Source organism: Budorcas taxicolor, chromosome 1 (genome assembly GCF_023091745.1).
Source record: "Budorcas taxicolor isolate Tak-1 chromosome 1, Takin1.1, whole genome shotgun sequence".
Classification (NCBI taxonomy): Eukaryota; Metazoa; Chordata; class Mammalia; order Artiodactyla; family Bovidae; genus Budorcas; species Budorcas taxicolor.
The window spans coordinates 10,696,878-10,718,065 of NC_068910.1; the positions used below are offsets into that span (position 1 = coordinate 10,696,878).

At 57.8% G+C, this 21,188-nt stretch overlaps 1 protein-coding gene across 1 annotated transcript in view; it reads right to left on the bottom strand.

Moving 5' to 3' along the window:
- Positions 1-20,454, bottom strand: part of CACNA2D2 (calcium voltage-gated channel auxiliary subunit alpha2delta 2) — a 137,533-nt gene extending 117,079 nt beyond the window's left edge. Inside the window, exon 1 of the mRNA XM_052647292.1 lies at positions 20,240-20,454. Coding sequence (XP_052503252.1) covers positions 20,240-20,454 — 215 coding nt within the window. The remainder of the gene's footprint in view (positions 1-20,239) is intronic.
- Between the last annotated feature and the right edge of the window lie 734 nt (positions 20,455-21,188).

The window sequence follows — 21,188 nt, forward strand, 5'->3', positions numbered from 1 at the left end:
ATTTAAATTAAAGTGCTATTTAATTATTCTATTTCAGCTGGCCTGCCACCTCCCACCTTGGTGCCTTCGCAGTGTTCTGAAGGGGAAAGAAAACATAGGGCAGGAGCTGGGTGGTGGTCTAGAGAGACAGATGGAGAGATGGGAGGGATAGAGACATGAAAAGAGCCCAGGAGAGCTGGTCCAGAGGGCCTGGGCATTATGCTCACCCTGTCGCAGGGGAAGATGACTTGTAAGGGGGCAAGGAGGCCATTCCCCATTCCAACCAGGAGAGGCCACCCCAAGCTCAGAGAGCAGTCGTGGCCCCTGCTGAAAGAGGGCTTGGGATGTGGCCAGCCCCTCCTCTAGGCCACAGCCCTGCTGCCAACAGCAGGAGGCTCCAGACTGCACCCCAGATTGTGGCATCTCCAGAGCCACTTCCCCCAAGGAGTCCTCCCTGACCACTCAGTGGAATCCCTCTCTACCTAGACTGAGCGCCCAGATTCAGCCCTGGCTCTACCATGACCTTGGACCAGATGTGCCCTCTTAGGCCTCAGTTTTCCCATCTGGAAAATGGAGATAAAGCTCACCACTTGTCCACCTTCCAGGACCCAAGACAAGCAGGAAGGGACTGCTGCCCCACAGAAGGGATGCTAACCATGATGACTGCCCCAACACACATGCGCATAGACTCACCCGGGCAGCAGGGCTGTCCTCCCCTTAGTCCAGTCCCCCTCCTCAGACCGGCGCTCATGAAGTGTGGGATGGCTGTGTCTCCTCCTTGGACTGGGCTTCTGGGTGGGCCGCAGCCCCCTCCTGCACTACCTAAGAGACCTCGCCTGACACAGGGGAGACTCCCAGGAAAAGGCAGGGCCTCTAAGATCAGAGGGTCCTTCCTGCTTATCCGCTCAGGAGAGAAGACTCTTGGGCCTCAACATCTTTTGGGGCTCAAAGCCCAGAGTAGGGCCCCTGACCTTGATTGGATCACAGCCTCCGAAGAACAGAGGGCAAGTGTAGCCAAGATCATTCACTCTCGAGAGGCAAAGTGGTCAAATCACTCCAAGCCATTGAGGCCAGAGTGCCTGGAGGTGTGTAGACCAGCCAGCGCTGGCCTGGCACTGCACCAGCCATGGTGGGGTGGGGGCTGCACTGGAGCCTGGGGAGATGGAAGCATGATGGTTCAGCCAAGTCACATGGAATAAGGTTCCCTGGTTAGCCATCCACGTCTTCATAAGCAGGTAAGCTGAGATGCAGACTCAGAGGGACGGCTCATCTTCCACAGATTTGATTCAGCTTAAGGTACTCCTAAGGAAAAAAAAACCCTGGTGGCTCAGACAGTAAAGTGTCTGCCTATAATGCGGGAGATCCGGGTTCAATCCCTGGGTAGGGAAGATCCCCTAGAGGAGGAAATGGCAACCCACTCCAGTACTCTTGCCTGGAAAATCCCATGGACAGAGGAGCATGGTGGGCTACAGTCTATGGGGTCGCAAAGAGTTGGATGCGACTGAGCGACTTCACTTTAAGGGACTCCTAAGTGTGAGTAACATGGAGTTCCTGTTACCCAGGAGCTCCCCACCCCCACCTACCCATCCAATGTACACAGAGAGGAAGGCAGCCCACTTATGACAAGGGATCATCAGAGATTCCCTGGTGCCGGGGAGGGGCTGGTGCTGCTGAAGCTCAAATTAGTCCAAATCCATCGGTCTCGACTATGTGTGTCTTGGGACCCTGCCCAAATACTGCTCCTTAATGAGGTTATTAATTATGGGCTGTCCCTTCCCTTTCTTCATCGGGAAGAAAGCCTTCCTTCCAATCAGCTCTTGGCCGAGAGGCTGCAAGCCAGTGCCTCCCCACTTAGACTACTGGTGAACAGTCATTCACTTTAATTAGGGCGTCCGGTCCAGCCCAGTATTTACTCCTAATAGCCTGATGGGGGGAGGGGAGAAGGCCTGGAAGCAGGGAGCCGCAATCACCCAGGGCTGGGAGAGCCAGGCAGTCCACTTGGCTTGGAGAGGGATGAACAGTGTTCCAGGCTCACACAGCAAGAGGCCACAGCACTCTGCCTCACTCCCGCCATCAAGGCCGGACTGAGGACCCACAGGGGCTCCTGCAGCCAGGGAGGACCACAAGGACTGGGACAAGCCAGCAACAGGCAGGCTGAGAAGGAGGTTTCCCAGGGGAGATTAGGAGGCCAGCATGGAAGGCCCACCTGAGCCTGACATGTCTCTGATGGGGTTAGCTGTGTGACCTTGGTGACATCCTTCCCCTTGTCTGGGCCTCAGCTAACTCATCTAGAAAGTGACCTGGAGCAACGTAGTATTGTGTCGATACTGTCACACCCAGAGCAGCAGGGCTCCTGAGCAGCCCTTCAGTGGGACCCTCCTCTGCAGGCCTGGCCTGGGGTTGCCAGCAGGGGGAGCAGTCCCTGCAGATAGGAGAGGGCCTAGCGGAGGCGCCAGGGGGCCAGGGGGACGCAGAAGGTGCGCAGCAGGAAGGGGCCATTGGTCTGCGGAACAGCGGACGACTGAGGCCCAGACCCGGGCTGTGGGCTCGGCCAGGGCAGGGAGCGGCCCCCAGGCTGAATCTCCTCCGGCCCCTGCCGTGTGCCAGGTCGCGTTCTGTGGTCCACACCCGGCTCTGGTTTGGACTCTCCAGGTCTCCGTTTCCCTGTCTGCCCCAGGAGGGGTAGCCTGGGGCCTCCAGAGGCCACTCAGGGATTTGTTTCCAAGGGGTTGAGTGAGGCCTCGTGCCCGCCTCGCTGGGCCTGAATTACCTTCATCATCCCTGGTCCTCAGCGGGGAAAGCTGGGGTAGAGCAACTGCACGATGCGCCCAAGGCCACGTGGCCGATGAGCACACAGCTCTGCCCAGCTGCGGCACGGCCGGTCCACCTGGATGCCTAATGGGCCTCTCAAACTGAGTGGGCCCAAATCCCAGGCCCTGCCCCTCCCTCTGAACCCTCTCCTCCCTCTCTCCACACCCCCGGATCTCAGCTCTGGTTCAGGCCGGAAGCATCAGGGTGACCTAGAACCTGCTTTCTCTCGTACCCATATTCCATCTCAGCAAGTGCCGTGGGCTCCACCTTCACAACCCGCCCACCGCCCACCACCTCCCCGACCCCCCGCCTGGCCTGGGCCACGGTCATCTCTTTCCAGGACAAGTGGTGGAATCGCCAGTTCACTGGTCTTCAGCTTCGGCTCTTTGGAACCCCCGCTTCCCGCCACACCCCGCCAAGGCTGTTCACCTCCACACTCAGCCAGGCTGTCCTGCTGAACAGTGTGCCTCCTCAGTCAACACCCAGAGCCCATCCGGGGGCCGAACCCACAACGGCCTCTCTGACCTCGCTTCTCAGGCCACACTGGCCTCCTTGCTGTGGCTTGAACACACTCTAGTCCCAGCCCAGCCCTTGCACACGCTATTCCCTTGGCCTGGATCAGCCTCTTCTCAGGAGTCCTCAAGGCTCCCCTCGCGCCTTGTTCAGGGAAGTCCACTGTGCCCCCTCCTCCCATTTTAAGTGGTGCCCTCCAGGGGTTATTGTTTTAGCTAAAATTCCCTCAGACCTCCTCTTGTTTACTGCCCCCTCTGCGCAGGGAGCCCTAAGGGAGGCCCCTGGTCTCCAGCCTAGAGGAAGAGGCCCTTGGCCGAGCAAGCGCACCCCCCCAGCCGGCTCCGACCTCCCTGCCGTCCTGCCCAGCCCGCACGCGGCGGCCACAGGAGCGGGCAGGTGGGGTGCGCAGCGCAGACTGCGGGGGGGCTAGAAGCGCAGCGGCTGCCCCAGGCACAGCCCAGGAGGCCCTCCCTTTCCCCGGCTCCTCTCCGTATGAATTATTAAAGCTCATTTATGATGAGCCTGCCCAGGCCTGTGGCTTCTGTGCATAATTCATGGGTCTCCCAGAAAGGCCGGGTGCTGGCGCAGCCACTTCTTCCAGGAAGCAAGCAACGTGAGGGCAGATCCGGGGCTGTCCTCACTCATCCCTGTCACCCTGTCCTCATCTCGGACAGCCCAGGACCTTGGCCTTCCACCCACTCTCCCCCACCTGGGATTCTGGTTCCCAGGGCTGACATCCACACATTTTGTGCAGACTCACCCATCCCCCTCTCTGTGCCTCGGTTTCCATCTGTGGGCTGAAGGAGTCGCTGGTTTTCAAACCGCAGGGACTGCAGTTATCACCCACCTCCACTCCCCTGGGGAGGCCCATGGGCTCCCAAGGTACCAAGACTTGGGGTCATTATCTGTGAATTTCCCAGCAATCTAGAGCTGGGATGTAGCAGTGAGCAACAGGAACTCACGAACTAGCTAAGGGCACTCTAGAGCAAAACAGAAAGTCCAGGCCAGGGACGCGGGGTATGGACAGTCACTCGGCCCAGGATCCACTGTCTGTTCCCCAGGCCTGGAGCCACCTGCCCCACTCACTGACACGGATCGTGGGCATTTGGGGGTCTGCAGCGCCTCCTTCTCTCCCCAGCATGTTCCCCCAGGTAGTCAGGTACAAGGCAAAAGGGACCAGACCCATTTAACAACCTAGCACACTGAGGTTCAGTGAGGCTGGCTCTTGGAGGCAGGGCTGGTATATTGACACCGCCAGGTCCAGTGATGGAAGAGCCAAACCCAAGCCTGTTCTCATGAGGTGGCCAGTAGTGTTGAGGTGCCTGTGATGGTCACCAGGAGAGTACGGGGGAACCTGGGAGCTCCAGGTGCCTGCTCCTGCCCCACGCCAGTAGCTGAAGCCTGATTGGAGGTACAAGAGAGGCCCTGCCCACGTGTCATCAACTACTCAGGCTGGATTCTGTGATTCACACATCCCATCTCCCCTCACGTACCTCCTCCTCATCCTCCAGCATGAGTCAAATCCTCTCTGAGCCACAAATAGCCGTCTTCCATTTATGTCCTGGACATGGCCTCCTGCCTCGAGGAGGACAGAAACCCCTCTCACAGTCTTCTATTCCTTCTCAGGGAAGAAATCCCACCCCCCACTCCATGGAAGCTGGCAGGGCCCCATAGGACATGCAGGTGCAAAAGAGAGGTGGAGCCAAGACCAGAAAAGAACTTAACTCATCACGGCCAGCTTTGTTCTCTGGTTTTGTGCCTCCTCTACCTGGCCAAGTCACCTCTGGTGGGAAGTCTTCCTGGATTTCTCTCCACCCTCCTCTCAAACCCATAGTCTTACTCCACTTTACTGACCGTTGCATTAGGTTGGGGCTGCAGTCTGGTTCCCCTCACCAAGCTCCCTGAAGAACTTTGCTTGCAGGACAGCAAAGAAGGGTCTTCTGGAAATGCTTGGGGATACATTTCCCTGAACATCCTCCCATCACCAGATTGGTGCCCACCCCCCCGCCGCCCCCCCGCTCTCTACAGTGTCCACCTCTCTCTACAGTGGGGGAGAGGCTGGAGGGGAGGGCAGGAAAAAGCTTCCAACTTCAGTAGGTAGAGCACTGAGGAAAGGAACTGAGAATGCAAAGCACCTGTTGTGGGCTGGGGGTTCCTGTGTGAGCTCACTGAAGTCTCACAGCACCCCTGGCTAGGTGCGAACTGGTTCAAGCCCACTTCATGGACAACGACCAAGGCCACACAGCTAGTCTGTGCTCAACCAGAATTTGAACCCTGCAGAGGCTGGCTCCAGAGCCCAGGCTCTGTTCCTAGGTGATCCAGCTTTCTTAATCCCAAAGTGGGCTTCAACGGCCAAGATTTAGGAAATAGGGTGCCATAAGGGCCACTCCTCATCTATGACCTTTTCCACCATAGAGAAGGGGTCCATTCCAAATCAGGGCCTTCACTGCCTCCCCAAGCAAGCCAAAGCTGGGCAATCGGAGAGTCCTTCCTTTTACCCCAACAAAGCCACCCTGCTGCAGGAACGATGTCTCGGCAGCGCACAGCTCTAGCTCCCTCCTATCCCTCCCACGACAGGGTAGATGCCCACTTCCTCTGGGATCTGCTCCTCACTAGTGAGCTCCGGGCTTCTCAGTGCAAGCCAAGCTGCCTGTAAATCAAATGCAAGTGCTCGTTTGCCTTTTCTCTCCACACTCTATGGTGAATCCGTAAGCAATGTAAATTCCCTCTGCGAGACACGGCGAGTAGGGGCCTTCAGGTGCCACCCTAGCGGCCCAACTTCCTCCTGAGAAGTCCTGGGGCGGCGGCCATCCCAAGAGGAGCCACCGCTGGGTGAGCCTGTGTTGTCCTCAGAGCTGGCCTGACGAGTAGCAGGTGGGCCAACTCAGTAGGGCTTACCACAGACAAAATACTCTGGAGAAGTTTCCAACCTACAAATCCCTACTAGCTCCCTCACTCCCCACTCATTCATTCATGTATACAGTTACTAAGCCAGGCTCCAGGCTGGACATGGGGAAGGGACACAGTGGTGAGCAGGGCAGATGCAGGCTGGAACTTGGAATTCAACCAGAGAAGGCATCTGATCTGATCCAGACTCAGTACATGAAGGGAGGAGGAGCCCGGTGGGGTGTGGACTGCACAGCAAGGGGTCTGACCCACCTAGGGCTCTGGCAGGTAAAGGCGGCGTTGCAGAGCAGCAGGGCAGTTCAGACAGAGGGTGCAGCACGTGCAAGGAAGGCTCAGCGGTGAGCTCAGCACGGGATGATGCCCTGTGAACACCACAGACCGACCACAGCCACCGAGCAGGCTGCTTGCACACTGATGCCTGCAGCACTCCGTCCTAAGGACATGGTGAGCGAAGGATGGAGAGCTCCCGACAGTGGGGGGAAGAGGAGGAGAGTGGCCACAGTCAGCGGATGATGAAACTAAGGGTTCAAAGAGCAGGGCTCTCCACTTGGTCCTCGGCACCCAGCCTGGGAGGCTCAGCTCCTCCAGGCCCTCTCCAGAGGCACACACGCATATCCAGCTTTGACACCTCTCCATTTGGACCCCTAGTCTGCATCTCAAACTCAGTGTGTCCAATACCTGCTGGTCCCTTGGACTGACTCTTCCCCAGCCTCCTCCAGCTTACCTGGTGAAAACCGTCCTTCCAGCTGCTCAAGCCAGTTGCCTGACATCTCCTGACACACCTTTTCCTTTCTCATACCCGGACCATCAGTATGTCTCACCACCACCACAGCTACCCTGGTGCTCCCCTGTTCACACCTCTCCCGGGGCGCCCAGTTCAAAGTCATGCTAATTTAATGGCCCAGCCTGTCCAGGTCCCTGCTGCCCTCTGACCTCCCCACTTCCCATCCTCCTCCTGCTCAACCACATCCCACCTCAGGGCCTTTGCACTGGCCATTCCTCTGCTTGGAACACTCTCCTCCCAGATACTCAAGTGGCTCCCACTCTCCCATCCTTCCAGGTTTCCCTCATGTTTCAGTGAGGCCCACTCTGACCTGCCCCCTCTAGTTAACCCCTCTCCCAAATTCATCCTCTCCCTTCTGCACGGTGTTTGTCACCTCCCAACACAGCATGTCCTCTGTCTACATCATCTCCCCAGACTGCTGTATGCCTGTCCTCATCAGTGCCTGGTGCACGCCAGATGCTCACGAGCATGGAAAGAATGAATGAACGGCAGGTTGTGGTGAGTGTCTGTGGAGGGAACAAATGTGCCCGCAGCGGGGGAGGCACCGTCTGGAAGAGGATGAACTGAGGAGGAGTCTCAGGTAGGACCAAACCCATAGGCTGTCCAAAAGCCGTGTGGCCCCCTTGCACTGACCTGCGGTCACCTTTGCCCTGGCATTTGACCTGCTCTATGCTTACAATCATGGCTTTCCCACGTGGCTCAGTGGTAAAGAATCTGCCTGCCAATGCAGGAAAACCCGGGTTCAACCCCTGGTCAGGAAGATCCCCTGGAGAAGGAAATGGCAACCCGTTCCAGTATTCTTGCCTGGGAAATCCCATGGACAGAGGAGCCTGGAGGGCTACAGCCCATTGGGTTGCACAGAGTCAGACACAACTGAGTGACTGAGTATGCATGCACGCATGCTCACAATCATAAAATATAGAAAATAGGATGCCATTTTAGAGATTAGAAAACTGAGGAACGAAATGACTCACAGTCACATATGGGGCTCTCTTTATGACCCCCAGCTCCTCCCCTCCTCGACTCCCATCCCCTGGACCATGCTCTTCTGCAAGCAGCAGGCAGATGGTGCAGTGAGGCCAACAAAGCCCACGGCTCCGGGTCCCTCTAGATGGCTCCGTGATGTCCCCACCCTTCTGTGTTTTAGAGTAACGGCCTCCTGCATATGCCAGCAGTCTGGAAATCACCTGTGAAACATATTTCCCCCAGCGCTGGCTCGGAAGCCATGTAAATCACTCGACTTAATGACCTCTGGGATTGTTCCCCGCCACCCCTCCCCAGCCATTCTGTGCCAGGGAACGTGGGGCCGCGGGGCACGAGGCAGGCAGAGCCCCAGTCATGGGCTCCTACGAGGCAGCACGCAGGGGTACAGCAGCCTCATGGAGCTCAGCAGCACGAGACGGATGGGGCCTGCCTGGAGCTTGCAGAACTGAGGCTGGATCCACATGGGCAAGCCTCTCCCCCACCCCTTGTCCTTGTTCCCCATCAGCGCTTGCTCTCAGAGAAAGATGGGTCCTGGTACTCTCCCTGGGGCCCCCAGAGCCCTGACTTGGGGTGGGGCAGGGGCACCCAAGGCCTCAGGAATGGCTGGGAACCCTGAGAGGACCTGTCAGAATCCAGTCTGAAGCAGGAGCTCTACCCCACCTCCCCCAGCCCACCAAGGCCCTGCATCTCATCACCCCTCAGACGCTGCCTAGTGCACCACTCATGTGTGGTTATCGTTTTTCTGGCCTCGCTTCTATTTCTTCCTCCCTGACGATCTCTCCCATGGACTGTGCGCAGACAGCTCAGGTTTGGGGAGGGGACTTAGGTGGCGCTGGGCCATCAGGAGGCAGGTCCTGAGACATGGGAGGGGCATGGAGCGGTCAGAAGTGCAGATGAGGCCCGAGAAAGTGTCAACACAGAGGGGCAGTCAGGAAGGGACAGGGCAGCCGGCTGAGGCGGCCGGGTGATTGCCTTGAAACAGGCTGCACACTCCAGCCACTGGCCACATGTACACACACCTGTGAACAGCTGGCCCCACAGGTACCAGGGCCAGGAGACTCCCCAGGACCAGTACACCGACCCCCACCCCATTCCTCTGGAAGCCTCAGTTCTCCTTGCGGGCAGAGCAGGGCAGGGGGAGGGCTCCTGTGTTTACCTTCCTATTCTCTATGGCCATAGCTTTCTATCTTGGCTCATCTGCAGCCCCTCTGGAAAAATGCTGATGCCCAGGCCCTATCCCACCCAATTAAATAACATAGCCCATGGAGCCCTGGACCTCACCTGCATCTCTTTCCCCCAGGAGGCAGTCCCCAAGCTGGGGCATCCCTTGTAAGAGAGCCCTTGCGTGAGGTGGCCTCTGTCCTGTGGCAACAACAAACCCAGGGCCACATGGGAACCTGTCCCAGAACCTGTAAAAGCTGGTCCAGCTTAAAGAGACATAAGCAGCTTGACCTGTAGACACCTGTGCTGACTTTCAGTTCAGCGAATATTTTGTGAGCACTTGGTGTGTGCTAGCCTGAAGCTCTGGCCGACGACAGGTGGTTGTGACCCCAGCCCCCTCCAGGCATGCAGCCTGGAAGGGGAGGCAGCAGGTCTATTGCAGGAAAAGAATAGGGGAGAATTCAGGGGCACCTAGGAAGCCCCTGACCTGCCCAGGGAAGTCAGAGGAGGCTTCATGAAATAGCGACTGCCAGTCAAGCACTAGGGGACAGGCAGAGGCCGGCCAGACCATAGGTGGGGTCCCGCTTAGGGCTGGCAGGGCCCTGTGCAGCCCACCCAACCTCTCTCAGGCTTACTCCATGTTCAGTTCATAAGAAGTGCTTGTTAAACCTCTAGGGAAGGAGATGGCTGCTGCCCTGGTGCTCTGCATCCTGAGGGCAGAGATCCCCTCTTGGGCCTGTCACTACGCCGATCAGAAGCAGCCCCCTTGGCCACGGTCTTCCCAGCACGAGCTTAAAGGGCAGGACAGAGGTGGCAGCTCTGCAGATGGGGTGGCAGGAGAGCACTGTCACCAGCTGCAGAACAATGCATCACTCTAGAGGGTCCTGGGAATGCTGAAGACACTGAGGCTGGGAGGAGCAGAGCCTGTGGCTTGCCTAGATTCCCACAGTAAGCTGGAGAGGGCTGAGGTGGAGTAGGAGGAAACTGAGATAAGAAGGGCAGAGCGACGGGAGTGATGGAAGAGTGCAGGAGTGTGGGGTACCCTGAGGGTCCTGTGTGGGAGGCTCTCTGGAGGAGGTGGGCTGTAGAAGGACTGTGTACCACAGTGGCTGAGTGCTCAGACCAAAGTGCAGGGGTGTGAATCCTGCCTTCACCACTCACCATCTGTGTGATTTCAGCATCACTTGGCTTTGTTGAACCTCAATTTTTCTTGTCTGTGAAATGGGACTAAAAATGAATTTATTTCATTTGTTAGCATATGTGAAATACAGCACCTGGGGCTCAGATCACAGCGATTGATGATGTGGTTAAAATTACTTCCTTTACAAATGTTTCCTCAAATGTGAACACTCTCCCTTCCTCTCCCTTCCTCCTTCCTCTTGTCAGTCCTCTTGTCTGACCCTGAAACAGATCCTGCTTCTCCATGTTCTTCACTACCCCTCTTCTCGCTAGCAAAACCCAAGTCTGCAAGAATCTCTGCCACCTCCAGCCCCAAGGTGACCCCATCCTTAACTCAAGGGTAAATCCTGATTAGCCTGAGCCAATCACAATGTACCTTCCTGATTGTCAGTGATTGGTTTAGAGTGTACATGTGACCCAGTGCTAGCCAATGAGGTGTGAGGGGAATTTGGCTAGGGGCTTCTGGTTTAGGTTTCCCAGCCTTCTTTTAAGGGGAACTCAGAGGAAACATCTCCTGTTTTACTCCTAATGTCTGGTACATGTGATGCCTGGAGCTGTGGCAGCCATCTTATTGCCATGAGGGAAGTCAGTCAAGGACAGACAGCCACACCAAAAGTAAGACCAACCAAGCAGACTGCAGGTGAAGCCTTGGTCCTTGATGACAACCTGTCCGTACCCACCTCTGGGTTCCCTGTCAGAGGGCCTAACCATGATGAAAAAAATTAATATGCTAGGATTGCCAAGGTGTGCACAGAAGCAGCCTCTTTTCCTAGCAGCCATTCCTTGGACTCAGCTTTTGAAGTATTAGTAGTTAGGTCAATGCCTTACTCCTGGAAGGGCCCTACAAAGTGAGCACAGAGCTGGGAGTCGGGGGAGGCACAAGGTTGGAGGAAAGACCCACAAGGAGTAGGGAGCAATGATCTGGAAGGCTTCTTGGCTCAATACTCAGGCTGAGCAGGCCAGGCTAAAATAGGGACACAGCCAGGAGGCAGAGAGGCCAGAGTTCCTACTAGGACCTGCAAGTGGCTTGGCCTGGCTGGAGTCTAGTCAAAGAGCTAGTGGCCAAGAGCCAGAGCCAGCCCAGGAAGGACCCCAAATGCTAGGTGACAAGCGGAGCTCTGCCCACAGCAGGCTTCTGGGGTTCAAGGTCATAGCTAACTCTCAGTGAAAGACACTAGAGCATGCCTGAGAGGTCCAGGAAAGGAAGGGAAGACGCCTGGGTTCCCACCATGCCCACCCCAGCCTCTGCTCACAGGGAGGAGAAATGCCCATCTAGGAAAGGTCCCTGCATGGAGGCCTGTTCTGCCAGCTCACTTCTGTTTTCCAATAAGTGAAGTTGAGGGCAGGGCTGAGGTGGGTTGTTTTGTCGTTTGTTTGTTGGAACCAGTGGCAGCACCAGGCCTGACCTTTAAGGCTTCAAATGTAGCATTTCAGGCGACTCGGGAGGGAGGAGAACATGCACTGAGCAGGGAAGTTACCAAGGCTAAAATGCCACATTGGCCACGTCAGGCTGGAAACTCGCAGCAGAGTCAGGGGTCTCTACCCATCTCAGGAACACCCCAGCCCATGCATGCCCACCTGGCAACAAGGTGTCCTTCCCAAGGGTCCCCTGAAAGCCTCGCTAACTCTAAGATGGCACAAGGGCACCAACAAGGTCTGCCCCAGAGAAACACCAGGAACTGCGGTCCCACACCACAGGCACCTTGCTCCGCGGGTTTGCCGAAGGAGGCCTCAGATCGCTCCCATGTCATGTCAAGGATGTTTTTATTTAAGAGAATCAGTTGTACATCTTGGTGCAAGGATGGCTGAATGGGGGCCACCCTTTGGGCAGCCTGCATTGAGCCCCAGGTGGGAACCTGGGCCCTGCCCACAGACTGTGTGTAGCCAGCGGAAATGTGGGGCCTGAAGGCTTATTCCTGGCACTCAGATGTCCATTTCTCTCTCTGTACAATGGAGGCATCTAGGTTCCCAAGGGCTTCTGTGGCTGGGATATTCCTTCCCAAATCAGGGACTCAGGCAAGGCCCATTATCTGCCCAAAGAGACTGTCATGGCAGGCTCCCTACCCTCACAGGCCCTGTAGGCACCCCAGCTCTCTGCAGAAGCCTCCCAAGATACCTAGGCTGCTGGGGCGTCCAAGCACTGACAATATAAAGGCTTTGAGAATGCCAGGAAAGCAAAACTTGCAGTTCTCTTAGACATCACAACCCATCAGTTCAGGGCCCACATAGCCCAAAGGCTAGCACCCAGCACAGGACACCCAGACTGCCTTGCTTACAAAGACCCAGAAGGCAAAAATTCATCCTTGAAAAGAAGAGCTTTGCTGGAGGCATCCCAAATAGAGGAACATGCGGGCATCATCAAGTCGAAGCTTTTATACCCGAATCATGCCTGCAGCTGACTGTACAAATGTCTTGCTAAGAGCGAGAACCCCAAACCCACAGCAGATGCTTCACGGGAGGCCAGTCTCCCTCCCTTCAGTGTGCAAGTGAGCAGCACCCACTCCTAGAGAAAAACACGCCAGGCCAAGGTCACACAGCGAGGGTTCCCACTCTGCCTAAGCTATGATCTCCACTCGCTCCCCACCCCCCCATCCAGATTCCACCTGGGAAAGGCTGTTAGCAAAGATGCTGCGCTTCACAAAGGACTCACCAAGCTTCTCAGAGTCCCAAGTCCTGTGGTGCATCTAAATAACCATTCGATTTGCAAAAATTTGAATTACAAGGATGCAGCTTCTGTGTGTTGCCTTTGCAGACTGTCAGCGAGCCAGTTGGTAGATGATCAAACTTCCCAGCTCAGCCTTAACTCAGGCTGTTCTTGACATAAAAGTTTGCACAACACTGGTCCTGACAACCAGGCCGCTTTATTTCCGGCTGCCAGCATTTGCCCAGCGGAGTCCTGGCATTAACCTCAAAGGCGGGCACAGAAGGTGGGCACTGGGAGCGCATTCTGGGTGCAGAGATAAACCATACATACCTATGCACACTCACACAGAAGCACACACCCACATTCACATTCATAGGCACACACTTAACACCTGTGTACACACATGTGCGTGCATGTACACACAACCTGCACATATGCATGAAACACACACACGGGCACACATTCACATGCACCCACACAAGCACATCTTCATATACAAATGGACACTCTCACAAGTGTGCACACACATGAACATATCCAACAAATGTGTACAAACGTACATAAAAGCACAAATATGCAGACACTTCCATACATAAGCTTACATGTGCACACAGGCCACGGCAAGGGCCAAGCACAGGAGAAAGGACCCAGAAACCACAATGGAGTCTCAGGGCCTGGCTGGGTGGTAGGCGCTATGGGCAATAGGACAGGTGCCCAGCACTTGGAGTACAGGCCCAGCTGGACCGAGAACCCTCAGAGATCCAATAAGAATACCCTGCCCTTGTCATTCATCCCTCATGACCTTTCACATCCCAACCCAATGAGGCAGCACAATCACGGGAACCTTATTTTACAGACGAGACCCAAGACCCAGAGAGGCTGAGGAGCCTCGCAAAGTTACACAGCTGGTGAGAGGCGTGGCAGAGCTTCTGTGTATGTCTAGAGGGGACTCGTTCAGAAAGATTCGTCCAGCAGGGAAGAAAGGCACCCAGGCAGGAACAAGGTGCCCAGGGTCTAAGGGGAGCAGGAAAGAGAGACAGAGGGGGTGACTTCTCTTTCTTACCCACCTCTTTTCCCTTTGTTTAATGAGTCATTTCCAAGGTAGGGAGAGATGGTTAATAATCAGCGGGAAAGACTTCCGGGACCCCTCCCTCTCAGCTAAACAATTAGGCTGATCACAGCTCAAAGTGGGTCAGTCTGAGAAGCCGTTTCCAGACACCCAAGGTGTGACCAGAGGCCAGTATGGGAGGCGCAGGCTCCTCACACTGGGGAGGTGGGACTCAGGCTGGGGTCAGGCCTCCCCCCACAGCTGGAGCAGAGTGTGCAGTGGAGCAGGAAAATCCTGGACCTGTCTTCTTAAGGCACTGCCAATGTCAGACTCAGAAGAGCCATGGAAAAGAGGAAACTGAGGCCCAGGGGGGGGATGAGACTGTCCAAGGTCACCACAATGCACGCTGCCAACTGAGAGAATCGGGTTGGGACTGCCTTTGACAGAGGCCCCCGGGACCAGGCCAACCCAAGGTGGGGATCCTCAGGTTCCCCGTGTTGAAGATTTCCCTCCACGTAACCCCAGGTACACAGGCTTTCCTGCTCTGTACGCCCAGACCCTTCACAGGCTCAGTCATCGGCACCAGCAGTGGCCAGGGGCCCAGCAGGCTGGACTAGTCCCAGGAAGAGGGGGCCCAGGTGAGGAGGGAGGGGAACTAGGTGATCCATAGCAGGACCTAGGCCAGGGACACTAAACCAACTGCTTGAGTCCCACAGTGGCCAGTGGCCACACAGGGCTTGGTTGAGCGCTGTCCCAGGTCCTGCTGGTGTGGACCTAAATGACAGCATCCTTGAGTCCCTTGTAAGCCCCCCAGGGGCAGCTCGATCCACACGGCCACCTGCACCACCAACTTCTCCATCCTCCTCTTAGCCACAGACAGCTCGGGAGGCTCTTTGGGTTACACAGGACAAGAGAGGGAGGGAAAGGAAAAAAAGTAAAAACCACACATACACCTCCCTCTGGGAATACGAATATTGATTCTGTAGCTTCTTGTTTAGACAGTAGGCACCAGGAAAAAAAAAAAAAAACCAACTTGACACGAAGAGAGGCTCCCCCGTTGGTTGAACTGATGCAGCCAGCAGAGGGAAGGGCCCCCACCCTCGTCTTTAGAGCACCCCAGGCCCTGGTCCCCCTCCCCAGACCTAAGGCCCTGAGCCCTCACTTAGGACAGAGGTCACCTGTTTCCGAGGCAGATCTTGAATCTGGAAGCCCCTGAGGATGGAACTGGGTAGGGTGGGTGGGTGCTGGAAGGGGAGGGAGAAAGAAAGAGAACACTCCCAACCCACAGACAGCACCACTCTCCAAGGGAGGGCACACGCCACATGCCTGCCTGCTTTGACTCCCAAGCCTCCAACTGCCCCTTGAACAGTTTCTTAGCAGATAGAACCCTGGCTCCCCAGCCTCTCAGGCCTCACATGTTCAAACAGCATGAAAATGCAAGCATCTATTAAGGTCCAAGTCCTCTGAAGTCCCCTCAGGCTTGAAAAAACTGCCGTGGCCCTAGAGCATCCAGCCTCAGGTTTCCATGAACAATCCCCATCCCATTCACCCCGACCTTTCTCTCTGGAACCTTACTGGAATCTCGAGAGGGAGACGGCATCTCAGGGTCTTGAGATGAAGTCCTTCTTGCCTATCCCTCCATGACAGGCACGCCTGGCATGTGGCTCAAAGCCCCGTAAAAGGAAAATCCCGCATTGGGCTGGGGTGGGGGGGCCGCTCCATGATCTCCTGTGTACAAGTGGGAGGGGGTGGAGGTAGGCACAGGGGCCTTGAGCACTGGGCTGCCAGGGCCCTGGAAGGCCCTCTCAGGGTTGCCTGAGACCCAGAAGAGAACAGAGGGACAGAGCAGGAGAGGTTATAGCTGGGAGCCAAGGTGCGTTTCATGTGTCTTCATTTTCTCCCAAATACCCAAGTTCTGCATCTCCATCCCAACTTCCCGGGCCAATCCCCAGGTGTGCCCAGCCTCCTGGCAGGACACCTAAGCATCTGAAAGATCAGTCCTCTCCCTGCCCTGGTCCTTATGGGGCTTTGGGCAGGTTCTTCCATCTTTCTGAGTCTTAGTCTCCCCATCTGCAGGATGGGCATGACCATGGGGTCTGAGGTCAAGGACGTAATGTGAATAAGGGGCTTGGCCCAAGCTCAGTGAGGGGAGGCCACCACTGGCCTGGTGACATTCCACCTTTAGTCAAGGTGGGCTTCAGGGAAGGAGGGAAGCAGCCCAGTGCTCTTCCTCACAGAGATGATATCTCTGGTAGGTGGGTACAGCCTGAGCTAGTGGCACAACCCAGAGACCTCCAGAGAGTGTGGGTGTGAGACCCTGCAGGAAGGATCTAAACCCCTGAGAAAAGCAGGCAGTGATGAGGGGACAGCATAACAAAGCAGAAAGACAGGGAGGTGCTCAGCCCATGGGAACAACCTGGAAAGATTGGTGGGTGGGGGCCCAGCATGCTGTAGCATCAGGGGTAGATGTTAACGTTATCAACAGCTGCCAGGACTCCCACCTGTGCCAGAACACTTCCTGCCCGCCAGAGGTGACACCCTTCCCCATTAATTCTCACCATTAGCCTCTTAAGCAGATTCTCGATTATCTTATTTGGGGAAACAGAGGCAAGGTCACCCCAATGGAGAAGGTCAGATCTGGAGACCAAAGCTTGAGCCTTCAGGACCCACATCTGACACCCACCGTGTCCCCAAACTGCCTCCTCCCGAGAGCTGGCTGACCCCTGCACACCACGCGGGTGGGGGGCAGCGGAGAGGGTGGCACCAAGGGCTCACTCCACTTGTGAGTCAGTCTCTCCTTGGAGCCACCAGTGTGCCAGGGACTCGGGAGGGAGTTCACCCGCACACTAGCAGGGGCTCGTCTTCAAACAGGCTACTCCCGTCTCAGGGCTCAGCCTGGCAGAGTTGGCCCAATAAAGGTGAGTCCTGGGGGTGGACCACAGCCAAGGCTCCCTCCACCCCGCATCAAGAGCACTAGGCTAGATGTGAGCCAGTGGGAGCGGCAGCAGATCGCGAAGCCTTGCCCCCTCCTCCTTCCTGCAAAAGCCGTTGGCAGGTTGTTGGGGAAACGGGGGACCCAGATGTGTGACGTTGCCTCCCTCTAACAGGGGGAGCCACAGGGAGGTGAAGACGCGGGCTTGGAGGTCCAGACAGACACACGTCACCCACCATTAACCGTAGCTAGACGGACGCATGCCCCATCGTGGGCACTCGGGTAAAGGAACATGTACCCGGCTGTCATTAATCTGCTGGGGGGCCCAGACCCCTCGGGATCCCCTAGAGGAAGGGAGGTGTGGGCCAGCACCATCACTGGGGAGGAGTGGGACTAAGAGGATGCAGCCAGCGGCGCAGCCCGGACCTCACGGAACAGGAGACAGAGAAACCCAGGAGGCCAGAGGACAGGGGACAGCAGTCCAACAGAGATGACAAAAGAGGTGGGCAGGGCAGGGTGGCCGCAGAGAGACCAGAGGGATGGGCAAGGGAGTGGGGGAGGGTGAGAGAAGCGATGAGAGACCCAAGGAGGGGGCAGGGAGGGGGAAGGAGACTGCCAGAACTGGGAAGGGAAAAGACACTGGAAGGCCAAGCGCTGCAGCCGCCCCCCAGCCAGCAGCAAACAGGGAACAGGAGGAAGCAGGTGAAACGGGCAATGTGTGCTCAGACTCCATGTGCCCCACCTCAGCCCAGACACACTAGGGCATGCAAACACACACATGCACTTGAGCACTTGTGGCCCTGGCCTTGTTTGAAAACCAGATCCAGGTCCAGGGGAGGTGAGAGGGCACCTCCCCCGCCAATCAAAGCCCTGTCCTCTGTCCAGCGGTAACTCCTCTGCCCTCCTCCATCCAGCAGCAGCCGGAGTCTGCTTTGACGGGTGGGCAGAGACCCATGTCACCAAAGCGACTACAGACCCAAACCCACGTTTGCTTAAAACCCAGCAGCTTGCAAAGCTGGGCCCTGTCACACTGCCAGACACTAATGGGGAAATGACTTTCACGTCCAGGGCCCTCTCCACCGAGGGGCTGTCACCCTAGGGCCATAAGGCTGAGGGTCCCACTGCCCACCATAGAAAGCCGCCTGTACCTGTATGGAAGTCGTATCCTAGCCGGGCCACGCTAACCCAGGAGAGTTCACGGAGGCCACCGGCCAGAGCAGCCCCAGGGCAGCAGCCTCAGCCTTTCCCATTAGCTCAACAAAAGTCTCAACTCCAACTAAGCCCGGTCAAGCAGGGGGCTGGGGAGGGGCCCTCACTGAACCCCCTCCCCTTCCTCCCTCCAAGGATCAGTGGGCGTCGGCATCTGTGGGACCAGGGCAGCTGAAGGGCGCTGGCTGTCACTGCCCGCGCTGCGTGTCGTCGCAGCATCAGTCCCCTCCCCCTGGACCCTCAGAGCCGCACAGCCCCCAGCCCACTCGACTCTCATCCTCTAGCTATGGGTTGCAAGACATGTCCCAAACCCTCAAATCAGCCCCAACTATACTGACAAGAGACGAGCGTCCAGCTGGAAACGTGCCGCTGTCATCACACCCACCTCCCCATCTTCTGACTGGGGACAGAGGGACAGGTGTTCGCTCCGGTCAGGGTCTCACAGGTGTAAATCACAGGTCCAGCAACCATCTGACCCACTGCGGGTCGCAAGGAGAGTGAGCAAGGTGGGAAGAGGTGAAAAGAGACATCTACTTAAACCTTCACTCAAAGAGCTACATATCGGCCCAGGAGGGGAAAAACAGCTGTGTCTTGGCTTTGAGGGGAAGAAAGAACAGCAACAAAAAAATAACGCTTTTGTTCTTTTTAAACATTGGGGCTGAAGTCCATTTTCATCACAGCAAATCAAAGACAATAACGCACCCACAAACCCTGAACTTCCATATGATTCTCTTCTACCTGCGCACACCCCACATACACACACAAAAAATCCAGACGGCTGACAGAGGACACGTCCGTGCGGCACCTGTAATTTGCCTACTGATCACCCGCCTGAGCACAGCCAGGCTGTGCAAGGAGAGAAATGACAAGACGGAGAGAGACTCGGGCAAAGCCTTTCCTGAGTTTTGCTTTTCCTCATCTGGGAGAGCCTGCAAGCCAGAGTACGCAATACCAGGGGCCCCTACCCTTGGGCAGAACTGGTCTAATGACGCAGAGCCAGTCTTGCCCTTTCCCCGAGGCCAGACCCTGCCCCCCCACCCCCGGCCCCTAAGCAGCCTGGTTACTCATTTCCCCAAATCCTAGTGTGGCCACTGGGTGCAGGAGTCCAGGGACAGGTGGTTCCTTGGACCCAGAGACACATAACAGACAGCAAGGTGGTCACCGTACCCCAAAGCCACAAGGGTGTCTAGGCACTGACAGGCTGGATCACGATGCCACAGACAGCTGCTGTCCTAAAGGCCACACGCACTGAATATCCATTCCCAACCCCAAACACATCTGGCCAAGCTGGCCCAGAGGAGGATGCCCGAGTTGCCAGGCTCTCAGGAAGGGAGAGAAGGCTCAGGACCACGGAGGACCAGCAGAAGCTGGCAGGGCCATGAGCTGCTATTACCTTGTTGGCAGTAGCAGCAGGGGCGGGGGGGGGGGGGGGGGGGGGGGGGGGGGGCGCCTCGCTGTCATTCACCCTCTGCCTCCACTCTGGCACCTTCACCTCCAGGGGACCTTTCCCCTAGGTGTAGTGGGGGGCGGGCGGTCAGGAGGGACACTGACCCCTTGTGTGGCACTGGCCACACAGTAAGGTGCTCGAATTCTCTGCATCCAGCCCTGCTTCTCAAAGGAAAAAGGCCAGCGAAGACAGGTGTGGAGGGATCCCCCACCTTTGGGTCTAAAGCGCCAGCTTCCTATCCGAGAGGAAGGCTGAGCCAGACGCGGGGCTCCGACTCCGTAGGGCAGGGGGTCTCCGGCCGCTCCCTCATGCAACCCCAGGTCTCCCCTGTCACCCCGACAGCTGCAAGGCAATCAGCTGGCAAGCTCGGACCCCCCACCCCCACCCCACGAGATCTCCTTCTGCGCGGTTTGGGGGATGGGAGGGAGAAGGGGCACCGCTGGGAAGTTTCGCGACGCAGCCAGAAGCTCCGGGACCCCGGCTGCCCGCCCTCTGGGCTTGGGGTCGCCGCCCCCGGGCGCAGCGGGCGGCAGGACCCGGCGCCCCCGCCCCGGAGTGGGGCGCGGGCCGGGCACTGGGGGTGGGTGCGAAGTGGGGCTCCGGGCTCGGCCGGGGTCCCGCGGCGGGCCAAGGCCACTTACGTGTGCTGCTGAGGAAAGCTGTAGGCTGAGGCGCCGGGGGCGGCGAGCAGCGGGAGCAGCAGCAGCGGCGGCAGGAGCAGCGCCAGCGGGCGCGGGGGACCGGCCGCCGGGCGCCGGGCGCCGGGGCCGAGCCGGGAGCCGCGGCTGGGCCATCGGAGCGCGGTCCGCGCCGGGTCGGGCCGAGAGGCGCCGCAGGTCCGAGCCGGCACCGCCATGTTTCCATTCAAGATGCGGCGCCGCGGGGAGGGGGGGCGGCGGCGGGTTGGGTGTGTGTCGGGGGGTGACGGGCGGCGGGCGGCAGTCGCCTCTCCTCGTCCTCCGCCTTCTTCGCGCCGGGCCTCCAGGGCTGCCCGAGCCGCAGCACCTCTGCGGGGTGCGCGCTGCGGTCTCTCCGCCGCGCCGGCTCCAAGCGCTCTGAGCGCCGGGTCCGGGACCGGCGCTCAAATAGCGGCCGCCGCCAACCTGCCGGCGCCGCCCTCCCCCGTCCTCCCCCCCGGCCGGCCCGCCCCCGCGCGCCCCCGCCGCGGCCACGCGCCCGCCGGTGCCCGCGCGCCCCTCGTCCCCGCGCCGCCCTGAGCCGGCCCTGCTGGCCCGCGGGGCCGAGCCGAGCCCGGGCGCGCGCGTCCCGCGCCCCAGCCGCGGTCCGAGTTCCCGATGTGCGCCCTGCCGCACGCCTCAGATTGCGGTGCTCCTCTCCGCCGCACTCGCAGGAAGAGTCCCCGGCAGGCGCGTGTGTGACCCTTCCAGGGGCTCGACCTTCAACAGGCTTAAGGCCTGGAGTCACAGGTTTAATGGTGGAACGGCAGGCTTCAGCAGAGACCGCTGTAGAGGGCAGCGGAGCTGAACTCACACGGCCAGGAGCTCCAACTACTTTCAAGGGTCCCCTTTGGGGGGATTGGGTCCCGAGGTCCTGAGAGAAAGAAAAAATCCTGAATGGAAACCAGGTCGA